Source organism: Pagrus pagrus, assembly GCF_965226575.1.
Source record: "Pagrus pagrus genome assembly, chromosome: 10".
In the NCBI taxonomy this organism is placed as follows: Eukaryota; Metazoa; Chordata; class Actinopteri; order Spariformes; family Sparidae; genus Pagrus; species Pagrus pagrus.
In genome coordinates this window covers 12,569,366-12,588,418 of record NC_140194.1, presented here as the reverse complement: position 1 = coordinate 12,588,418, position 19,053 = coordinate 12,569,366, and the positions used below count along the sequence as shown (strand labels likewise).

Here is a 19,053-nt window from a genome sequence, read left to right as displayed (position 1 = left end):
CATTTTTTAGAATAAAACATTTCTACATTTCAGTTCTCGAACATCAACAGCACCCACAGTAGATGATGGGTAATGTGGGGCAACAGAGATAATGTTAATAACGACGTAATGAAATGAGACTGATGACTCATTTGATGCTATCACACACCTGGAGCATCAAAGGGCAGACGTGCGCAGAGGGAAGTCCTTCGCATTTGAGTTTTAAAGCCGGGCTCTGTGCCACAGTGACCTTTCTGTCCGATCCTCAACGCTTTCTTATTGTCATTCTCATCCCTGCTTCTACATCATTTCCCAGAATCCTCACATTCCTCTTCTTCCAGCTCACCATCCAGTGTGTGTCACTGGAACAGGGACGATCAGATTGAAGGCTTTGGCTTATGGAAAGACGGACACAGTTGAAGTGAAAATGATCCACAAAAAATGCTGTTTACATATTGTGAAATCCAGTTTGGCTGCTTCATTATAATAAATAATCCCGTTTTTTCAATCTGCTACTAAATTTGTTTTCGGGGAATCAACATTTCAGCTGGCTCTTGAAGGACGGGTAGAATTGCTTCATTTAATTGAAATGATCCAAATGTGTCAGAGAGCTTTCATCACGGCCGAGAGGATTGAAGTAAATTTGATTTGAGAGCTTCTTCGGTCGGGGCGGTGAGTCCAGTGTTTGATGTTGCCTTCCTGTCACCAGGAGGACAGATAAGGGGATTCTGCACATACCTGTTGCCCCTGCTGCCAGTGTATAAATGGCAGCCTACGATGCTTTGAGCCGGACACACTAACCCACCCACACACACACAAGCTCTCAAGATGAGTCACGGTCAGCCCCTCGGTCAGTTCCTTCGAGTGTGATTAATTTTCTCAACCAGAAGTGATTTCGACTGAAGAGTTTTAAGGTTCTAGATGGACACAGCACTCATGGTGAGTTTTCCTTTATATTTAATTTGAACCAAAATGAAAGAATAAAGTTCCTGAGATGTTTAGTTAGAAGTGTTCTGGTTTCAGGTGTCCGCCTCTCTGCTTGGACTGGCTCTCGTCCTGCTCTCTCTCCCCGAGCACGCTTCACTGAACAGAGAATTTGCCAACACCTCAGGTAGGATGTCTGGCTGATTATTACTGATGAGAGCAGCCACTGAGGAGCCTTTCTAACTGGATCTTTGTGGTATTTTCAGGAACTGTGTTTTTGGGATCTGTGTTTGTGAAGGAGGCTCTTCAGAGAGCGATTGAGCTGACTGATGCTGCTTACGCTCGCACAAGTGAAAGGTAAAAATAACATGATTAGTACCCACTTATATATGGCACTGTGATGACACTGAAAAACAAATCTCTAAATTATTCCAGGGTGAAGAAGTCTCTGTCTGAAGGCGCCCTGAGACCAAGTGACCTGCTGGCTCAGTTTAAACAGATTGAAGCCACGACCAGGACTCAGGTCTGGGCTGCAGAGCTGCTGGACAACACAGTGGAGCTGATCAGAGAGATGGTGTACACCAACACTATGGAGCAGCCCAACCCTAATGGTACTGAACAGCAGCTTTAACACAACACATACAGATGTTTCGGCATCTAGTATGTGAAATTGTTGATAAACTAAACTTATCTTAGATGCCAGGCTCTCATTACCCTGGCTCTCTATATGTTTCAGACTACAGATTAATTAAAGGTACTAGACAAAAATTACATGCTTTTTACATGTTAGTACAAATAGGCTTGTCACTTCCGAGCAAGTTAAAGTCATCTGGGGATTTTCTCTCTAAATATGTAAGTTATTATTGGTATAATTTAGTTGCTGTGTTTACTGTTTGTTCCCAAAGAGCTGCTGAGTGAAGGAGACATTGAGAACCTGCTGCAGGTGACCGGCTGCTCTGCTGAGCTGCAAAGACCCAGCTGTGACTCTGACTGTCTGTCTGAGCGCTACAGATCCTTCACAGGAGAGTGCAACAACAGGTCAGTGCTTACCAGGCTTATAGTAATTAACTAAAACTAAAATAAAAACTAAAAACGAATGTCCTATGTGAGCTGGGATCGGTTCCAGCCCTCTGTGACTCCTCAAAGGATATATAAGGAATATGGATTCAAACTAAAACTAGGTGTGAAAACACATGTTACTGAACTGAAATAAAAAACAAAAACTCAACTGAAATATTGTGTACTTACAAAACAAACTAAAATTAAATACATGTCAACAGGAATTGTCTTAAGTTTTAGTCTTTGTCAGTTTATTTGTCAGAACAATAAGCAGGAGGAGGCATTGGATTTCTGCATGACTGTGAGTGAGCTGCCTTCAGAGAGTGTTGAGTTTGTACTGTGATATGTATTCTGAACATCTTGCCCCAGACAAACACCCCCATATTATGATAACAAAAACTAAAGCTATTAACTGAAACTAATAAAAACGAAACTAAAACTAAACATTTTTAAACAGTAAAATTAAACCAAATGAGCAAACCCACTCTGGAAACTAACTTAAACTAAACTGAATTGAAAACAAAAATTAAAAAATATGCAAAAATAAAAACTATCCTAACTCCGGTGCTCACACAAAGAAACATGTAGTCACAGGAGCTGTGCTGTCTCTAACAGACTTTGTCCTGTCTAGAAAACATCCCAGATGGGGAGCTGCAAACATCCCATATTCCCGCTGGCTGCCTCCAGAGTACGAGGACTCGTGGGGGACGCCCAGAGGCTGGGACCCGGAGCACACCTACCATAATGCCACTCTGCCTCCAGTAAGAGTCGAGCAGCAGCACTCACTCATCCTCTGTCCTGTCAGCTGCTGTAGCTCCAACACTTTGTCTGTTGTCCAGGTGCGGCTGGTGTCTCAGGAGGTGCTGTTCACTCGCAACGACAACATCTCTCTGGACTCCACTCTGTCCCACCTGCTGGTGGAGTGGGGTCAGTGGATAGACCACGATGTGGTGCAGACGCCTCAGAGCCCGAGTACAGCCGCCTTCAGGACAGGAGCTGACTGCACCCACACCTGCAGCCGGGACACGCCCTGCTTCCCCATACAGGTGAGCTTTACTGTCAGCTGCTTCTTAGTCCAGTGTGCTTTGTTTTTCTGTTCCTCCTTAACTTGTCCTTCATTCTACATGCTGTGTAATTTTAGAGGCAACAGTTTTCCCCTCATCATCACTAAAAAAAAAAAAAAAACCTCTACTCCCAGATCCCTTTGTCAGATCCTCGTAACGGCGTCCAGAGATGCATGCCTTTCTTCCGCTCTGCTCCCAGCTGTGTCGCTGGCGTCCTGTCTCACCGCCATCGTGAGCAGCTCAACGCCATCACCTCCTTTGTGGATGCCAGCATGGTGTACGGCAGCTCCACCAGTCTGGCCTCAGCTCTAAGAAACCTCTCCTCTCCTCTGGGCTCAATGGCCGTAAACTCCCAGTACTCAGACCAGGAGCTGGCCCACATGCCGTTCCTGCCCCGCCTGCAGGCTCACCTGGACCCCTGTGGCCCTCGAAACTCCACAACCTCGAGGGCATCAGACAGATCCAAGCACCAGGAGAACACCACGTCCTGCTTTCAAGCTGGTGAGCGGGTACATGCAGTAAGATCTCTCTTCAGATTTTAGTGGAGCTCTTGTTCATGATTCATGTTTCACAGGTGATTCCAGAGCCAACGAACATCTGGGAATGATCGCACTGCACACTCTTTTCCTGAGGGAGCACAACCGGCTGGTCAAAGAGCTGCAACAGCTCAACCCTCACTGGAGCCCTGACACCCTGTATCAAGAGGCACGCAAGATCATGGGAGCCATTCATCAGGTATCACTTCAGCTGGACTTCATTCACCTCTACCTACATGAGCATTCCCTTCACTCTGAACTACTTCCTTTGCCTGTCCAGATCCTAACATGGGAGCACTACCTGCCGCGGGTCATCGGTGAGGGCGCCATGTCTCGTTTGATGCCTCCCTACAAGGGCTACGATCCTGAGGAGGATCCCACCATCGCTAACGTCTTCGCTACCGCTGCCTTTCGTTTTGCCCACGTCACAGTGCAGCCAGTCGTGAGCAGGCTGGGGCCAGGATACACCACCAACTCACAGCATCCCCCGCTGCCTCTGCATCACTCACTGTTTGCCTCTTGGAGGGTTGTGCAGGAAGGTAAAGAATGATGCTGTCACGCATTACACTCTGATGACAACTATGTACTCATGTTTTCTGTTTTCTTCTGGTGTGTCAGGTGGTATAGACCCAGTGCTGCGGGGTCTGTTGCTGTCTCCGGCCAAGCTGCAGACTCCAGGTCAGATGATGGTGGAGGAGCTGAGAGAGAGGCTGTTTCAGGCGCAGGGAGGGATGCCTCTGGACCTCGGGGCCCTCAACCTCCAGAGGGGCCGGGATCACGGCCTGCCAGGTACCAGCTTTGTTACCTCTGATATCACTTTGTACTCAAAAGTCAGAACCATCACCAAGATTTGTTTTAATTTGTAAAGTGTATTTAGTTTATCTTCTACTATTATGTTAGGCAAAGGGCAAATTCAACGTCAACAATGTAAGAAAACAAACATTTAATAAGAGTTATTGGACAGATATTAATTTGGCCTTTCTCACAGAAGATATTGTCACATTGTCATAAAAGAAAGGCGTAGATGTAACAAAACAATGACAGCTCGCAGGTGGAGGTGGAAAAATGTATTAGACAACACAACAAACTCACCTTAGACTGGGCTTCCTTGTGTTTGACTTAACTGTGTTTATTCTGGATTATTGTCTTGCTTTTGCTTGTTTGTCTAAGCACTGTAAACTGTTTTTAATAGGTACTATATAAATAAATAAAGTTTATTATTTGAAAAGTTTTGATTTGCAGTGACATTCTAAAGGTGAGTCATCCATTGGCACTTGCATCATTTCCTGACACAGTGCGATAACCCATAGATAATTTGATAGTGAGCTAACTTCAAAGATATACTTTGAAAAAGAGCTCAGAGCATACTGTATACATTAATATGAAATGATGCAGAGAAAGTCAACATGCGCCATACCAACCTTCGTACACCAAATAAATGCAGCCACCAGTGATGTGAGGAAAGTCTGTTGATTCCTGAACTATTTCCAGAAGAAGAAATGTATGTGTGTGTGTCAGTTTTTGTGGCTGAGTAGACCTCTGCTCAGGTTGAAGCTGGGTGGAGCTCTGCTGGGAACAATGGGCACGCTCCAACACACAACTGGCACAGAGCCGCTTGGAGCAGGTCGGTGTGGTTTCCATGGCATACTGTACTTACAAACATGTACCAACAGCCGACTGATATCTCTGCCAACACTTACTCCAACACAACATTAGAATTAGGAGGATACCAATCAAGCACACTCTGTTGCTGCTCACACAGTCCTGAGTAGAAATATAATCAGGCAAAATAAGTGGGTGCACCACGGGTAAATATATGGCATCTGCTGAAGTACAGTGTCTAGCCATTTGCCCCATAGAGTAATGATTTATTTCATTTAAGTGCTGTAATTTATTCTGATGTTTACTAGAGGTGGACTTTGTTTCAGGTAACTGAAAACCTTGTATTTAGTGCCCACTCTTCTGTCTGTCCCGTCTCTCCACATCAGGATACGGCTCGTGGAGAAGGTTCTGCAGCCTCTCTGTTCCCAACACGACATCAGAACTGGCCGAGATTCTGAGTAACTTCACTTTAGCTCACAAATTCCAGCTCCTGTACGGGACGCCACACAACATCGACGTGTGGGTGGGGGCCATCTCTGAGCCCGCTCTGCCCGGAGGTCGAGTCGGACCGCTCCTGTCCTGCCTGCTGGCAAGACAGTTCAGAGCACTGAGAGACGGGGACAAGTAAAACTAAATCCTGATGTAAAATTATGAATATTATCGTGCAAGAAGAGAAATCTAACTGTTTTTTTCTCTCCTGAGGTTCTGGTGGGAAAGAGAAGGTGTGTTCACCAGCCCACAGAGGAGACACCTCCACGCTGTCTCTCTTTCCCGCATCATTTGTGACAACAGCCACATCACTCGCGTCCCTGCAAACCCGTTCTCACGCACCGAGAGACCAGAGGATATGCTGGCCTGTTCACATCCGCTGATCCCCCACCTCGACCTCAGCCCATGGAAAGAACCGGACAAGGGTAAGAAAGTGAAAAAGAAGAATTTGATATCAGGTTTGTTGTGTGTCACGTCTCCCTGCCCGACCTCTCTTTCAGATCCCAGCTGTGGTCCGATACCCAGGATTCAATCCGGCTACTCGCTGCTGTGCAACTCTGTGGTTCTGTATCAGTGTCACTCTGGATTCAAGCTGCTGGGCTCTTCATCTGTCAGCTGTGATCCAGACAGCCAGCAGTGGAGCCCCAAACCCCCAACATGTCAAGGTATGAAGCCTGGACTAGGGCCAGGTGACCTGAGCGGAGTAGATATTGAAGATCAGTGCATCACAGATTGGTTTATGTCTGTAAAATCACAACAAAAGTCACTCTTCCAACCACTAAGGTCCATTGGAGCTTTTGAGCATACCACACTGTCTGAATTGTAGACGTTCAAACTGAATTGTTTTTAGCCCTTTAATGACTTCTCGTCCGCGCTGGCTTGAAACTTGAGATACAAAGTGAGAAAACCTTATCTGCTGAGGAAGACAGATGAAGACAGACTGATGAAATTGCTCTGTTAACCTTTCCCCAAAATGTTACCCTGTTACTGTTGGATCATGTCACTACAATATCTTCCAATCATATGATTTCACTGAAAGATTAACAAATATTTTGACTAATCGCCCCGTCCCATCAGATACAGAATGCATGTCTGCTTGATTTGTTGCAGATATTAATGAATGTGAAGAACAAACTTCTCCCTGCCCACAAAACCTGGAGTGCCTCAACACACCTGGTTCATTTATCTGCTCAGGTTGGTTCACACATTTTCTGCCTGTTTGATATTTAGTGCTTTATTGTGTTTTGCTTTATTGTACTTTTGTTTTGAAAAGTACCATGTAAATCAAAGGGACAGTTACCCCAAAATCAATACTACATATTTTTATCTTTTACTTGTGGTGCTTTTCCTCCATCCAGATTGTTTTGGTATGAGTTGCCCAGTTTTAGAGATCAATGGAACTCGACTTGTGGTGCTCAAAGCGCCAAATATTTCATTTGAAAAACTAAACAGCAATGTCTCTTTCCCTTTCCAAAAGGCATGACCCATTTACTCAGGATAATCCACAGAGCTTGTTGTGAGCGGTTTCATGTAGGAACTGTTTCCTTTCTACCAAACTACACCCACCAACTGTATCACCATGCAAAAGGAAGTGTGCATCTACTCATGAAACAGAGGCTCGTGTCAATGGAAGCCCATTTCCACCAGCTAGATAAAAAAAAGATATATTATAGAATTTTTGAATTTTTACCTCATATGTGACTTACAAAGGGAATATTTTTTTCATCAAGCTTAGTTTTCATCTTTCTTTTCTGAAACTGGCAAAAATGGTCTTCCATACATGTCTGTCACAGCACTGGTTGTAACCCTCCTCGGTTGAGCTGTTATGTTGGCTAGCTTAGTTAGTTAGCCTCTCGTCCATGAGCAGTTTTGATGCTTCCTCTTGCAGAGTGGTAAGAGTTGGAGAGGGTGTAGTTCAGTAAAGAGAGAATAGTTCCTACATGAAAGTACCACAACAAGGTCTGCCAAGTATCTTGAGTAACCGGGTCAGTTTTTCAAATGTCATTTTTTGGTGCTTCGAGCACCACACCCTAAGTACCATCTAGTTCCATTATATTAAAGAGAAGGCAGATATCTCCAAAACTCTGCAACTCACACCAAAACAATCTGGATGGATAAATAACTTTATAGGTAAGAGGAAAAACATGTATTTTTGATTTTGAGGCGACTGTCCCTTTATTCTTTCCTCACTTACATTGCCGACATATTTAAAAATGTGCAACATTTAAGTGTTATCCACTTCTGTTCTCCTGTTTGTGTGCATTGATCCAGAACCGTCCTCGCTGTCCGCCGTCTCTGTCGTCGCTGCAGTGATGGTAGTGATCGGTGGTGTGGCCGCACTGCTGCTGCTGATGTTCTGTTACCGCAGGTCAGTCACTGAAGGTAGAAGTCAATTTAATGGACTGTTGACTGCAGTGCCTTCAAAATCTGTAGGTGGCCCCGATCAGATCATAAAAACACACTAACATATTGACACACAAGTAGAAAAAATGTTCTGTAAATTGTTCATTTATCCCCGAAACATAATATAAACTTTACATCGAAATATGAATAACTAAATGTCTCTTTTGCAGATATTTCCCCAAGAAAGAAGAGTTGGTGAATGCTGGATGTTGCCAGGCGAAAAGTTAAGAGTTTGGTCAGTTTTTGTTCTAATGTTCCTATACGTCATCTGAACATTATCTAACTGTCTTCAATATATTTGCAACCTAAAATAATCATCTGTGAACTTTCTGGACCTGTTTCTATTTTGTTTTGTTTATTTATGATGATGTCATATCACACTACGGCTGAACAAATCAATATTTCACATTTATAAATACCCCTGTTGTTTGTATGCTTATATCATACGATGTCCTCTGACTACACATTATGTTACTGACCTTTTAACATAATCTTTTAATTGCCCCCTGGGGACAAATAAAGTTTTTTGAATTGAATTGAATTGAATAAACCAGTCTGACGGCGCTCCCTCATTAACTACAAGTCAAAGATGAGGTCATGAACACAAAATAACAAGCTTACATAAGTCCTTTCAATCCGGAAACTAAAATCTTACTGGAATGTCAGCTCCAAAAACATAAAAATCCCTCTGAGCGGGATCTGGTCTCAATATCCCTGTGACTGATTCCTGCACACAAACCTGTTAGGCAGCTCTGTGTGTGTCTTTGTATCGAGGGGAACCAGGCTGTTCCTGGCAGCGATCTTAATCTAAAGCCAAATCAGTGTCGTGCTCTGAGAGAAATAGGTCTCTGTGTCATCTGGTTGTACTGGTTGTAAAATGAATTGAATTGCGGCGATGAGTCATCGTTCCCAATCTTCAGTTTAAAATGTACAAAAGACCAAAAAACAAAACGAAGCATCAAAGTCAGACGAGCTAATCCATTTATCTGCTATCAGATAAATCACACACGGTACAAAGGAGATGTCATCAGGCTACAATGCTGGTCTTTAATGGCGTGTTTACACTGGAAGACAGTTGATTATCAGTACACTGAGGTTAGAAACCTCAAAGCCCTAAAGAAGGCTAAGAAGCAGTTATTGCACTTTCTGACACAATATTCTTCATTTTTACCTTCAACAGACGCTTTCTGTAAAAAATGGCCATTAATAATAATAAATCTACACTATGAGGTACAATCAATATACATTGCATAATATGGCTATGTACTGCATTCATGCAAAGTCATTTATGGCTTTTACTGTATGTACAGACTGTTCATTGCAGACGTGCAAAACTACAGTTGTGCATATTGCGATCACTTGTATTAAAGCTTTTTTATTTTCTAACTATATTGTGAATCTGTCACTATGTTGAGCTTGGATGTGTCAACACTAATTCATGATTAATGTATCTGGTCATTAAAGCAACAATGTATAACCTTCTGAAGAAAGATAGTTGATGGTTCAGTCTCATCCCCAGGTCATCAAACATGAATCCAAAGTGTCAGTATTTGATGATTTGAAGATGGGACAGATCAATTAACTATCTTTCTCCAGGAAGTTACATTGTTAGGGCTTTTCCACTGGCACTTTTGGCCGCACCGAGTCTCTGTGTGTTCAACTCTGTGGATTAAAGATTTTTTTTTTCCTCGATAATCCCGACACCACATGAACGCACTATTAAATCCGCTCCTGAGCACTAATCAAGACAAGCGTGCCATTAGTTGAAGACCTAATAGCCCTGTTGAAGTGGAAATGCAAATCCCAGTCCAATGAGCAGACGTGCTGAGTCAAGTCGAGCCAGCACTTCTGTTTGGAAAAGCCCCATTTGTTGCTTTAAGTAAGGCTAGCATCAAGCTGTTCCTTTAAAAAAGGCTGCAGCTGTTACATTTGTGTTTTTATACAAGGCAACGAGAACAGGAAGTGCAGGAGTGCATCAACTGCTGAGACAAAAAGTCTCGTCTGGTGTTTGAGCTGATAACTGAATTTAACAATGAGATGCTGACGAGCATCATATTTATGTAAAAATAAGGAAAACAAACCAAATAATTGGTGAAAACTTGGTGGAACTAAGACATTGCATATGTAATACTTGAGGTAAGAGACAACTAAACTCTCTAGACTGGTTTCATCTCGCTTTGTGCTCCTCACAAAGACCAAGACCTGAAATATGACACAGAATCTATTGTATTAACATGAGACTCCACCGGGGAGGTTCAGAAACAGAAACAACTCTCCTCATCTGCAGTAAAGCATGTTATTTCTACTTCTATCTATCTGTGCTGGTTTAATTCTTTGTCTTATTGCATAAAAGTGAACAGTTTCTTCTTCCCTTGTTGATTGACCTCTGCTGCAGCACTACAATGCTGCACAACCTCTGCTACTAAAACTGATCCATGACTTGTTTGTTACCACAGTTTAACCCTGACCAGGACCTTGAATAATCCTGGTCCTGGGATCTTCTGTCCCGCCGTGTTTCAGTGGACTGTCAGGTCCTCTAGCCCTGGTCAGTGAGGTAGAAACCTAACTTGGCCACAGTCATCTCTCTGCGGAGACGCATCACCTCCCAGAACATCTGCTCCGCTGGACAGAGAGAGACAACAAAAGATACAACATGTCAGCTGCCTGAATGAAACCCTTGTTGGAAAAGCAAAGATGTTACTGTTAACTTACCATCATGTCTCACCAGGCCCTGCTGGATGTAGCGGATGTAAGTAAAAAAATTGCAAACAGCCGTGATCTAGAAAAACAAGGTCAACATGTAGCAAAAGTTAACAGTAGTAACAGCAGTGTATCAAATGAAGGTTACAGAGATAAAGTAATAGTTACCCGTGCTCGGCTGGAAGGAGAGATGTAATAGTAGCTCCCTTTGTCGCCAAGTTTAATGCGATGTCGGCAAAGGCGCGACATGCCGCTTAACGCACATTTTCTACAAATAGAGAAGGATCAGCTGTCAGAAAACAGCTACAAGACGTGGATACACAGTGATGTATCACACAAAACAGTGAACATGAGTCACATCCAATGGAAGCTGGGTTTGAACAACGACTGAATATGTGAGACCACACAAAAGAGTAGTGCACAATCAGAGAAAGTTAGTCACTGGAAGAGAAAAGGTTCACCGTTCCATTAACACACACCAGACACATGCAGATCATTCATTTGTGTTAGTGAAAAGTTGACAGGTGCTTGGTTCCCGAGAGGACTTACGTCTCTATTGCTGCTCTAAAGCCACTGGAAGAAAAAGATTTTTAAATCAGACAGTGATTAGAAAGGTGCCCGTTGATTAAACCCCTCTGAGGTAAGACTGTGAAAAACCTCCAGCTATGACTACTAACAGCAGTGAGAAACCAAATACAAGTAAGAGTGGATTTTCAGTGATGACTATGCCATTGTTTAGCAGTGAATGGTGAAAGAGCGGACAGGTGATCGTTGCTCTGTAAACGTGATAACTCACTTGGGGCCGCCACACTCTATAGCTGAGGCTTTAACCATCGGTAACGCTGACATGGCCACAGGCTCGATAGTCAAAGAGTTGTTTTCAACTGCGCTCTGCACCAGCTGTGACAGCTGTGGAGAAAAGTAATCAATAATCTTAATATAACTTCACACGGTGAAATATAACATGCAGTGTTTATGTGAAGGAGCAGTGAGATTCTGGCCTCAGATCTGGTGAAGGAGAGGCAGGGTCCGATGTCTTCTCTGTAGATGCGACTCAGGAAGGCGGAGGAACGCTCAAGACATGGATTCTCCTTCCACATTAAAAACTCTGCATACAGAACGGAGTCCATCTGCAAGAAGGAAACAGTCCATCACACTGGCTTATTAAACTGCCTTTATAATGTGACAACTGCATGCAGTTATGGTTCTACCCCCGACCCTTCGTAACCCGCCGTTAAATTACAGAAGTTTGCAAGTGACAAGATCATGAACACATTTTCAAAATGGAGGCAGGTTTATTAGAGCACAGATCCAATGAGTATTATATTGTGCAAAACACTCTGGCAAAGATTCATTTTCTGCCTTTTAGCTTGATAAAAATGGATTTTAACCACATTTACCAACTGAAAAGTCTTGTAACAGAAAAATTACAGCTTCAGCTTAAGCAGCTGGCTGGTGCTAATTTTTAGCCCTAGCATTGGTCAATAAACCTATAAACATCAGCTGGCAAAATGTTTTTGTCAAGAAAGTCTCTGGCTTCAGCACTAAATGCGTAAATTAAAACAATAAAAATGCTTACATCAGTTTTCTAACATGCTCACAATAACCATGCTAACCTGCTGATGTTAACCCGGTGTAATGTTTACCATGCTCACTGTCCTAGCATGTTAGCATGTTAACATTTTCGAATTAGCAATGAACACAAAGTGCAGCTAAGATTGATGGGAATATTTTACAGGTATTTGTTCATAAATGTGAGTCTTGGACACATTTAAGTTTTGGCTAGGTAATGGCATTCAAAGAAAACTTAAGGGTTCAACAAACATGTTACAATTCATGGTTATCCATCAAGTAGATGTTGAAATATTTCACAGGTTAAGTGGAAACTTTTATCTGCAGGTGGCGCTCGAGAAAATGTCAACAAAATGATTAGGATCCACCCTGAACTCTGCGGTTGTCTGAACCACATTTGATAGCATCCGTGCAACAAAAGTTGAATATTTCAGTCAGTCTGCAAAGTGTTCAACAGACCAACATTGTAGAGCCACACAGCAACCATGGCAACAAATCATGGTTAGATAACATAAATTGTGAAAGTGGAATAAAGAGGCTGTGCGTTTACTTTTCTACTTGTGCCTCCACGAATCTCCAAAGTGAAGCGATAACACATTGTTTTGTAAGTCATAAACATTGTATTTCACTAACAAACACTTGACAGGATCAAACATTAAAATCAAGTCTTAACTATCGCTGTTGTAAAAAGTATCAAGTAGTGTATAGACATATCAAGTCCATGTCCATCTCACAGCAACACTGAAAACAGAGGCACCACGTTTATGTTACTGAGTTTTGCAAACAAGAAAATGACTGATAATGCACTGTCTCTCTTGGGACAAAGTATTATTATCACTTTGTGCTCTGGGGCAGGAAAAACCTACTCATTGTCCCATGAAAGGCCAAAACTACAGAAAACAGCAGCTAAAGGCCTGCCAGCAGCTAAAGGCCGGTCAAAGGGATGCAGTTACCTGTCTGCCGTCAATGTCTAGCCCCTCCCCCCACTCCTGCCAGTAATGGTCAAAGTTCACACTGACAGACTGGCCAGGGACCAGGCAGAGTATCAGAGAGAGGAGAGCAGGAACGGCAGGCTGAGAGAGGAAGAGATACCAGAGACAGAGAGGAAGATCAAGACAGGGAGAGGTTAGTATAGTGAGAAAAGAAAAGCAAAGATACGAGTGACTGGAAACAGGAATGAAGGGCAGAAACAGAGTCCAAGTTGCAGAAACATACTTAAAGGAGAAGAGAGGCAAATGTGCAAACACCATTCAGGTTACCTCTCGGTCCTCTTTGGCCGCAGGCTGAATGGAAACAGAGGAAGGTTCTGGTTTTCCAATTGAGGATGGAAAGGCACCGCTCGCACTCTTGTTGCGGATGTGGCCACCGACATGTTTGTACGCTCCCCTGGTTCCTGAAGACTGCAGCTGTGGATGTAGCTGGCGGTTTGGTGAAGAAGGTGTCGATGTCAACACCAGAGTCTTGAGCGCTGTCACCTCTGCTTGCAGAACGTCAATCTGGGAGTTAGACACGGAAGAAGTAGAGAGACAAAAAGTTAAGAGAGCAAAGAAGATTTGATGATGGGCTGATGTCCTTTTATTGTTGCCCCAGAGTGCAATTCAAAAATAGTTTAGGTGCTGTGAAGGAATTTTAATGGGACAAAGGGTCATGAAGTATTACCTACTGGAGAACAGGACTTTAGAAAAACAACTTCACACACCTTTCCCTGAGCCTCCTTCAGTTGTTTTTCTGCTCCTGCTTGTTTGACGTTCGCTTCATGCACCATCTTGTGAGCTTCCTGTTGAGAAGAAGATTGAAACATCAACACAAAGTTTATAAAAGCTTTTATAAAAGCATCCAAAGACGTGAACGACTGGGTGCTGAACGGAAGCAAAAGTCTGAAGAGGGGCTTCAGACTGAAACGTCACATATGGAGGTAATAAATGTTCCCTGGAGCACATTTATTATCACGTGTGCTGCCTCTGTAAGTATTTTTCATGTTTGCTTTGATTCCTTCATAATATAAATGATCATTGCAGCTCTGGGGCCAGAAAAACAAAACAAGAGGTTTAATGCTTCGTAAAGCTGAGGGGAACTGAAGAGTCCAGCAGCTTGTCAGCATGAGCAACCCCTTTCACATACTGTATAATCATTTGATCCACTGGTCATAAAATAAAACTCTGATTTGTGTTGATTTAAACTATGCGGAAGTTTCTGTCGAGCAAAAGCTCATCACAGAATATCCATTGTTTCCTTACAGTGAAAAAGATGAAACATTAGTGTTAAACTTACACTTAATCTTTTCACTGCAAAGCAAATTGTCATTTTGAGGACTTGTAATGAATCACAGTATTGTGACACTTCCCTCATCACCAGGGTCAAACCCACGTATCATAATTACAGTGCACTCAGCAGAGAGCAGTGATTACTGCTAACCTCAAACAGACTGGCAGTCAGCTCCTCCAGCTCCTGCTCCAGCTGAGTCCTGACCTGCGACAGACGCTCACACTCCTTGTCCTTCAGTTTCAGTTCCTGAGATGTGCAAGAGAAAAGATCACAACCACATTTACGAGGAAGGACATTTGCACTGTCAACTTTTTTTTTCAGGTTTTGTGCGTGTCAGCAGAAAGTAGGTTGCGACACCTTCTTGGCAGCGTCCAGCTGCTCCCTGAGGATCTCCGACCCCTTTTCTCTGATTTCTCTTTCTCTGATCTCCAGCGAGGAGCTACGGAGCCGGGAGAGGCTGCCATGGTCTCGGCCTGAGGTGGGCCCAGCCTGGCCGCCTCCTTCCACTCTGGACTCCAGCTCTGGATCCAGATCTACCAACCTTTGCAAAAGCAGAAATACAATCAGTATTGTTATTGAGGGGCAAGAAAGATTTTCTGTCCACAGTTTAGGATACAAGGTTGATTTAATGACGATGACTGGTTACACCACACATTGTTTTAGTTGCCAAGCGGCTGCAGCTGTATTGTACACTGACCCTTACATGTACAGCCATTTTAGTTTCAGAGCGTTTGATGTTGAGGATTCATAAACCATAAACGATTCATAAACGAATAGTGTCTGACAACATGAACACAAGGGGTCGACCAACGTGGTTTTTTCAGGGCCAATACCGATATCGATTATTAGTAATCCAGGAGACCGATAACTGATCATTGAAACCGTTATACGTTTACAGGAAAAATAAAGATCATAGTCTCAAAGTTGACAATACCCAGTGATCGAACAACAACTACAATTTACTCAAGTACTGTACTTATGTACAATTTGGAGGTACTTTGCTTCAGTATTTCCATTTTCTGCTTCTTCATACTTTCACTCCATTTATTTTGATAACTTTTGCAAACAAATTCAGATTATTCAGTGCTGATCAACTATTACAGAGACAATCAGAGCCAAATTACTGTATTTTTGCTGAATGTCTGTGCAGATAATCAGCTTAAACTGATAATCGGTGTCCCCCTAATCAAACCAGCCTCTTCCCCAGCTCTGGGGTCTACACATGAACTACATCACTTACAGCTAATTAAAGTTATAATGTGAGAAATCAGCTGAGCTACAGACCCCTGAGGGTCCGCGGACCACAGCTTTAAACCCTGTGCTACTACATTAGCAATCTCACGTTTAGTTAATTAAATGCTGTGTTGTTTTTTCCCTCACCAAGTTGTACAGATCGTGCTCAAATCAGTTCATCTACACACACGAAACGAGACTTTTGCCTATCTAGCTAATAAACATTAGCTAACAATTAGCTAACGTCACAACTTTTCTAATACGAAGAGGTTTCCCCCGGTGTCCGCCCTTACCCTGTCAGCGTCCAGGACCGCAGATAAACCTCCCGCCCTGTCTGGGTATCTGTCAGCTTCTCCCCTCCAGTGTCCTTCAGGTGTTGTTGTTGTTGTTGTTGTTGTTGTTGTTTTTAAGTTAGTAAATAGTGAACAGAGTGAGCTAACGTTAGCTAGTTTCAGTCAAACTAATCTCAGCCGTTTAAATCACAGTCAGCGGAGGAATGCGGACGCTGACGTCGACAACCGACACATCAACAACAGCAGCAGCAGCAGCAGCAGCCTCCTTAACTAACAGTGACACACACAAAAAAACGATGAAGTTTACACGTCCTTCACCGCTTTCCTTCTCATCCTCTGTATTCCCTTTTCTAGACAAGAAAAAACGAGTGTCCCTGCTCTGTTTCTGCCTCTTTCTCACAGGTCACATGACAGCGCATCCACTCCCAACGCCCTGAAAACAGCCTGTCCGGTCCGGAGCCAGCAGCGCACCGACACATGCAGCCAGCATCCATGTATCCGATTACTGCACTACTCCATTACTGATCACATCTGTTACTCAGGTCAAAGTACAAGTCCTGCATTAAATGCATTAGAGGACCAAAAGTAAAAGTACTTATTATGCAAAATGGCCCATGGATAACTCCAGTAGAATATATAAAATATAATATAATATAATATGACTGGATTATAATGAGTGATGCATTCATGTACATGCCACTTTAAAGGGGCACTATGTAAAAATCCAAACTCAACTTAATGTTAAATGTTACAAGCTAGAACGGTGGCAGGGTCCGCCAAATATAAACAAAGTAAAACAGTATGAAATTGTGTTGCCCTGTAACCAGATGAATTGCCTCCGGTGATGTCACTCAGTGGCTTCAAGTTGCATTGTGGGTAATGTAGGCAAAGCAGTCCACCGGTCCCGTATTGCACTCGCTATGGACAGTTTAAAAACAAATTATCAAAATTGATACGTAAGGACCACAGATACCACCTTTTTTATTCCACACGTTTTTTCCTATTTTTCAAAACCTGGAGACTAGATTACCCACAATGCACCTTAGTCACATAGAGTGACATCACTTGAGTTAATTAATCAGATTACATGCAGCTTCCTCTGGAGCCTCAAAAGACTTCATACTACATGTGCAGTAGTACTGTACATGTACTTAGTTATATTCCACTACTTGATCACAGGCCTTTGAAAAACAAAATTTAGGGGACAATTTTTGTTTGTTTTTCTTTTATTAAAATATTTATCATGTCATCATCAATATCATTCAGGCTCTACTAACCACACAAAGAGCATCAGTGCGACTCTCATACTACAGCAATTCACCCCGTCTCTCAATATACAAATCCACTTTGGACGCCTTAAAATCTATCATAATAAAGCACATCAGTTGGCTGCTTTGGCAAGGGACTTCTCTCATTTCCTGTTGGCTCTCTACTGTACTTTATAATGAAGGAAGAAATTAAAACCAAAACAAGTCCTGATCTGACCCTGCAGTCGGCCCACAGACTGAAAACATGCCCGATCGCGTGGCTCTGTCTGTGAATATGTTGCTCGTGCCAGCCAAGGTTCCTCCGCCCTTTACTACTCTGTCTGACGGCCGTGGAATAAAATTTACATGTAAAGCAGGTCTAAGATAACATCATGTATTTTTGGAGTTAAGCTAGTGACTAAATAAAGATCATTGTCAGCTAGTTTACATACTGACTAGTCCAACTGTCTTCTACCTCAATGTGATGGTCACAGGTGAAAACAACATTTTTCATTTCAGTGAGTGAATGAAAGAGTAATTGATTAGTTGTCAATTATATTATTAATTGAAAATTATAGGATCCCAGTTTTTTTAATGTAAATATGTTGTGGTTTCTTTACTCCTCCATGACAAAAAGCTGAATAATTTTAGGTCGTGGACAAAATCATACATTTATAGATGTCATCTTTGACTTTGGGAAACACTGACAACTGTGCAAAACTAACTGAGAGTTAAGCATTTAATGAAAAAAGTCATTCTTTTATATACAGCTATTGTGGTATATTTTAGGGAGTTAATTAATAGTGAAATGATCTAACACTAAACTTTAGGAAACACCTTTCTTTAACCAGTAAAAACCAACATGTTTATTCCACACAGGTGAGATCAATGTCATCAGGTTTTTGACACTTACCGTCCAACAACACAGCCTTTCTCCTCAGTTTCCCTGCTGGACTTGTGTCTGGTTCCCAGGACGTCAGGTGTGCCGAAAAAAACTGCAGAGGAATAAACTGCTATTCCCGATCTCCCTGATTTGAGGACTTCATATCCTGGGCTGGCTGTTGTTGAAGACGGTGGAGAAGAGGAAATCCGGACACTGTGAATTCCCTCAAAAGCATCCATGTCTCTCTCAGGTGATGCAGGGACTCTTCAGAAACTAATAGATGGCTCCATTGAAGTTACATAAAGTGTGTTGAATGCTTTTCCTCCTGTTTAATGATCCTGATTCCTGTGGGTGTCAGACACCTAAGATGCAGAAAAGAAAGTGTTACATACTGCAAACAAAGTCAAAGTCTTCCAGTAGTCGGTGGACAAGCCGTGACGTCTGCAGTGTTAAACTGTAACTTACGTACAGAGCTAAAGGAAGTCAGGCTCTTTCTTTGCAGGCTTTCGTGCTAAAGGAATTTCTCCCTTTGAGATATCCAGTGTAAACATGACTTCAACCTAAGATAAGATACAGTGTCACACACATGATAGACTTACACTCATCCTGGATCACTTCAGGACGAAATAATACACAGAGTATACTCACCAGAGCGTTCAGAGCTGCACCAAGTAAAAACTCAGCAAAAACTGCTGAAACTGCGCTTTGATAATCTCAAGATCGAGAGTTCAGCAGGTTGAAGTCAGTCCGTACTTCGCCCTTCTGTTGGTCTCCTGGTTAGACAGGAAGGGTTAAACACTAACA

The 19,053-nt window shown here is 42.7% G+C and overlaps 2 protein-coding genes across 7 annotated transcripts; one reads left to right on the top strand and one right to left on the bottom strand.

The window, feature by feature from the left end:
- The first annotated feature begins 888 nt into the window (after window positions 1-888).
- epx (eosinophil peroxidase) lies at window positions 889-8,608 on the top strand. The gene is made up of 17 exons (XM_084364130.1): window positions 889-918; window positions 1,003-1,090; window positions 1,170-1,260; window positions 1,339-1,514; window positions 1,809-1,941; window positions 2,594-2,723; window positions 2,802-3,008; window positions 3,161-3,527; window positions 3,601-3,761; window positions 3,843-4,101; window positions 4,181-4,351; window positions 5,551-5,788; window positions 5,867-6,078; window positions 6,154-6,318; window positions 6,764-6,847; window positions 7,925-8,021; window positions 8,227-8,608. Exons 1-17 carry the CDS (start codon window positions 901-903, stop codon window positions 8,282-8,284), a joined length of 2,655 nt encoding a protein of 884 aa, XP_084220256.1. The 5' UTR covers window positions 889-900; the 3' UTR covers window positions 8,285-8,608.
- Window positions 8,609-9,078: 470 nt separating this feature from the next.
- Window positions 9,079-19,043, bottom strand: rab3il1 (RAB3A interacting protein (rabin3)-like 1). Of its 6 annotated transcripts, none has more exons than XM_084365297.1 (14): window positions 18,898-19,043; window positions 18,715-18,809; window positions 18,280-18,611; window positions 14,951-15,134; window positions 14,744-14,839; window positions 14,028-14,105; window positions 13,588-13,824; window positions 13,282-13,401; window positions 11,758-11,886; window positions 11,553-11,665; window positions 11,306-11,329; window positions 10,925-11,024; window positions 10,769-10,835; window positions 9,079-10,678 (listed from the first exon to the last, which is right to left on the bottom strand). In XM_084365297.1, exons 3-14 carry the CDS (start codon window positions 18,486-18,488, stop codon window positions 10,593-10,595), a joined length of 1,443 nt encoding a protein of 480 aa, XP_084221423.1. In that variant the 5' UTR covers window positions 18,489-18,611; window positions 18,715-18,809; window positions 18,898-19,043; the 3' UTR covers window positions 9,079-10,592. The 6 variants fall into 6 exon arrangements, with proteins under 6 accessions (XP_084221423.1, XP_084221425.1, XP_084221424.1 ...); XM_084365299.1 differs by having other exon boundaries at window positions 18,719-18,809; XM_084365298.1 differs by lacking the exon at window positions 18,715-18,809.
- Window positions 19,044-19,053: the final 10 nt, after the last annotated feature.